Source organism: Pinus tabuliformis, chromosome 5_2 (genome assembly GCF_031772625.1).
Source record: "Pinus tabuliformis cultivar Carrire ecotype Pingquan chromosome 5_2, CPIR1, whole genome shotgun sequence".
In the NCBI taxonomy this organism is placed as follows: domain Eukaryota; kingdom Viridiplantae; phylum Streptophyta; class Pinopsida; order Pinales; family Pinaceae; genus Pinus; species Pinus tabuliformis.
In genome coordinates this window covers 934,426,133-934,430,839 of record NC_142306.1, presented here as the reverse complement: position 1 = coordinate 934,430,839, position 4,707 = coordinate 934,426,133, and the positions used below count along the sequence as shown (strand labels likewise).

Below are 4,707 nucleotides of genomic sequence, written 5' to 3'. Positions count from 1 at the left end.
CATGAGCTCACTAGTTGGCTCTTTTCTTATAACCAAGATAACAATTTCTATCTTAACGAGCACTAGATACCACAACATATTGGATTGGATTTGAGCTCTTTTGTATAACAAATGGACTCCAGTTTTGTTTTGAGCATATCTTAACCATTTCTATCTCACCACCAGACTTGGGCTCTTTTATTATAACCAGCATAACAATTTCTATCTCAGCGAGCACTAGAGACCACAACCTATTGGATTGGATTTGAGCTCTTTTGTATAACAAATGGACTTCAGTTTTGTTTTGAGCATAATCTTGCTGAACTTTATGATTTGGATATAAAGAATGTGACACCCAACAATTTCCATCTCAACGAGTACCAGATACCACAACCTATTGGATTGGATTTGAGCTCTTTTGTATAACCAATGGACTTCAGTTTTGTTTTGAGCATAATCTCGCTGAACTTTATGATGTGGATATAAAGCATGGAATTTGACACCCTTTAGAAGACGCTCATGTGACAGCCGCTGACGGTTTATAAAGGGCACACCTGACACAAAAATCTAGAAAAGTAAGAGAAATAATATTCTCGGTTTCTTTTCCTCATTTTGTCGGTTTTCTGTGTAATTTTTCGTTTCTCAGCCATTCCTGACTAAGAAAATTGATGTATAGGTAGGTGATCTGGCTGTCTTTGATAATCGGCATACAGGAGGAGGATTGGGTGGGCATTCGCCATTGAGGAGAGGGATTTCTGTTTCTGTCTCTATTTCACAGGTGGGTTTCGAAATGATCACTCTATTTTTGTTTGGTTGTTTTTCTGTCGATGGGTTTTTGAACCCCATTTCTCTTCTGTCCATATTCTTTTTTAGCCCGGATGGAGGGTCTGCTGGCTTATGGAACCTCTTTTCACAGTCTTCCAAGTGTCAATTTGAATGGAAGATGCCTTTCTGATTGATTGTTGGTGGTTTTGTTTGTGGTTCATTTCTTGATACCTAGGTTTATAAACAGCCGATTTGATTGAATCTTGGGTTTGGATAAATCAAGACAGTTATTCCAGGAATTTGTATGTCTTATTTGGTGGTTTTGACCCATATGGTTGTTCTTTTTCCTTCCAGGAATGCTAATGTGACTGCCATGGTTGTTTTGGTATATGTCTGGTTGTGATTGTTGTTATTGGTATTCTTTGGACTGATTGTGGTTGTCTTGATAATGCCGACGAGGTCTTTGAATGACCCCTATGATTGTCTGCCATGGTTGTTTTGGAAATGCCCATATGATTTTCGGATTTCTGTTATGACAGATTGTGGTTATTCTAGGAAGGTCCATAAGATTGGTTATGATGGTTTTATGAATGCTTAGAAGATTGATTAATTATGATGGTTTTGAGAATGGTCACATTTCTGATTGTTCTGATTTGTTAAATGCAGATGTAGTTATGTGAATGCCCAAATGTCTGATTCTGATGGTTTTGTGAATGCCCACATGGTCTTTTTTGGCGATTTAGTGAATGCCCATGTGACTGTTGTTGACAGTTTTATGAATGAGCATGACTGATTTTGGTAGTTTTGTAAATGAGCATGACTGATTTTGGCATTTTTGTGAATGTCCAGATCATTGATTGCCTGGTGGTTTTTGAATGTTCATACGATTGACTGTGTTGCCTTTATGAATGCCCATATGATTGATTCTGATGGTTTTGTGAACGTATGACTTACTGTGGTGGCTTTATTATTGCAGAAGTGCGCATTTTGGTATAGTTAAAAGGAAAGGGAAGTACATTATAGGATATGCAGCAGTCGCTGACATGATTTGGGAAAATTTCTAACAGATTTCTGACCAAGGTATCTTTGGATTATTGTACGCCAGAGCAGGTAGGATTCACTAAAGCACTAGAGAAGGATAAACCATGACAAGACCTGAGCTAAAACTGCAGACAATGGCTGATGTGTTCAAGCAGGCACTGATATCTTTTAGGGCAAATATACGAGTTCTTCTTGTTATAGCAGCATTATCCTCGATGTATAATAATGCAATTGAGAGCTCTATAGGTTTAGTTGGTTTACCTTTCAATGTATCACATGGAAACTTTTCACTCGACTTCGATCACCGTGGTAAACAAAATCACAGCCCTTTAGAAAGCGTTTCTGGTATATCTCAACGACAGAAACGTTTTGTAGATGGGAATAGAAATGCCATTGGGGCAGGTGGACAGGCCCGGCAGGAGGAGGAGCCATCTCTAGGCCACTTCCTTTCATCATATTTTGTTGGACTGCCCGTTGATGAAGCAAATGGACATAAGCACGACTTGATTCATGGTGTGGATGGGAATACATTTGGTGGTAGTTCGATGGAAACAAATAAGGGTCAGAGTGAACAAGTTTCAGGTCCTCAAGCAGAGCCCCAGGGAAAAAGTGAATCAACAGAGGACGTGGATGGTCAACAGGTTTTTGCTTATGATGATAGTGATGATACAGGTTTAAACTATATGAAAATAAGGATGGTGTTTCTCTCGAGGAACAACACGCAGCGCGAGATTAGTGATGATCTTGAAGAATTAGAAGAAGTTGGAATCTTTGCAGGGAGGTTATTTGGTAGAAGAGGCTTTGATCATCAAGGGGCAATGCCTCAAGGAACTGGTGCTACCGTGTTTTTGGTACTATTTCTACTTTTTGGAGTGTTAGCAACGCTTCTTGTGGTGGCAGCCTTACAGCATTCTGCTGTCCTTGGTGCTGTTGCATACACTGTTGTGAGTACACATGAACAAGAGAGTCTCCATCAAACAGTCAGTAAGATCAGGCCTTAGAACTGGCATCTGGAGACTAATATGGCTAGCCATTTTGCATGGAACTTTGCGGGCACTGCAATGCTTGTTTTTAATGAAATCACTCTTTGGGAAAGTGTTGGAGTTAGAACAAATGGAGAGGTTGGTCTTGCGGTTGTCAATCATGCCGTTTGCATTTAGGGCTGCTTGGAAAGATGACTATGCCACAGATATGGGAATGTCATCAAGGATAGGAGCATTTGTTACCTTGGATTACTTGTTTGATGGGCTTGCTTACATCATCTATATTACTGCTTGCTGGGTAGCCATTGTGGAGAGCCAATACAGAGGTGCTAAAACATTTTACAGAGGATGGAGCCTTGTCAAAAGAATGCCATTCCAAGCAGCTACAATTAAAGTAATTGAATCTGTTGTGTGTGGCCGCAGCTTCAAATGGATGCTTGAGCAAGTTGTTGGTCATTTCTTGTCAATGCTCATAGTATCTTTTCTGGAGACTTTCTTTCTGGTGCTGTGGTTGATTTTTTATTTCTCAGCAAGATCAAAGGAGAATCAGGACCAAACTCAGCAATTTTCTCTCAGGAATTTGGAGGACTTCCTTGATAGAGTTCGGTAAAGTCAATCTTCACTGTTACATTTGTAATTGTACTTTTGTAGATGCTTTTTCCCGTGTGGTATGGTGAGCTGGGGTAAAAATATTACGGACAAATACATGCTTATATGAAGAAGAATTGCATTTGCCCTATGCTTGAGTTTTGTTGTTGAATGAACAATTCATAGCAGGCTTTAAGGGATGGCTTCGTAAATATAACTCTACTGCACGGCACAATTTTCTTTCCAGGATGCTGCTAAATAGTGAAGTCCTGTATTTATATTTTAAATCATAGGTTAAATGTCTTAATCGTGCATTTTATTTTTTGTATTTGCTTGTTTTTTTTCATGAGAAATATCTTTATATTCCATGCGAGGAATATACATGTTTTGGTCTGCGAGCGACTGCTCAAACAACAATGCTCGAATCTATTACAAGAAATACTCATTATGAGCTCAACATGTCACATGCAAGAAATGAACTCAGGTGGGGAGCATAGCAAACATTGCTCCCAACCACCTGAGCTAAACCCAATCGCCTTTGTATTTGGTTGCTTATTCCGCTGCACAGGGAATTTTACAAAGCAAAGAACCACACATTTTGTTACCATGTGTACATACTACATATATCTTTGCGAATGCAGCTGGCTTTATTCTCTGCCCAGTTTCTTTTGCTCGTAGTAGTTTCGTTTCTATTCAGAAATGAGACTAGTAGAAGTCCTGTAAACTTCTCTTGTGCATAGTAATTTTGTTCATAATGCTCATTTCCACGACGGTTATACAGGCTAATTTTGAAAGTTTGACTGTCTTCACCTTCAGGGCTGTCCTGTGTGGTAGAGAGCCTATCCATCATGAATCCACCCTCATTTTTTTTGACAGCATGCTATTTATTTATTTACTTTATGTCTGTTTTAGGGAGGGAATGCCCTAAGCACTCTTTATTTTAATATTGCTATTTAATGTATTTTTGAGTCACATTGACCTATTTTGGTTAATAGTGGATGCAAGTATAATTTCTTTCTTGTCATTGGCATATGTGAGATTTAGCTAACAATTTAGTGTCATAATTCATTTGATTGGTTCTCTCAAATCTTTCTATCCTTTTTTTCTTTTCGAGTAGCCTGCACTGATAATGTTAATTTGATTATATGCTTTTTTTCAAGGACATAAATTTATTGCATTTTTAGAAATCAAATTCAGGTGTTGTAGCAACTTAATTCTATGCCCTTTTCTTTGGCGTAGTCTAATTGTTCTACATATTTACCCTTTTTGCTGGAATCCGGTGATATAATTCTTGGTGATATTATTATTTTTCATTGTTTGAAATGCATTTTTGAATGCATAGAGGATTCAG

At 38.4% G+C, this 4,707-nt stretch overlaps 1 protein-coding gene across 5 annotated transcripts; it reads left to right on the top strand.

Annotated features, from left to right (window-relative positions):
* Positions 1-316: 316 nt before the first annotated feature.
* LOC149162329 (uncharacterized) lies at positions 317-3,673 on the top strand. Of its 5 annotated transcripts, none has more exons than XM_089437216.1 (3): positions 317-554; positions 656-757; positions 1,850-3,673. In XM_089437216.1, exon 3 carries the CDS (start codon positions 1,890-1,892, stop codon positions 2,784-2,786), a length of 897 nt encoding a protein of 298 aa, XP_089293342.1. In that variant the 5' UTR covers positions 317-554; positions 656-757; positions 1,850-1,889; the 3' UTR covers positions 2,787-3,673. The 5 variants fall into 5 exon arrangements, with proteins under 5 accessions (XP_089293342.1, XP_089293341.1, XP_089293339.1 ...); XM_089437215.1 differs by having other exon boundaries at positions 318-554; positions 1,855-3,673; XM_089437213.1 differs by having other exon boundaries at positions 332-554; positions 1,721-3,673.
* The last annotated feature ends 1,034 nt before the right edge of the window (positions 3,674-4,707 follow it).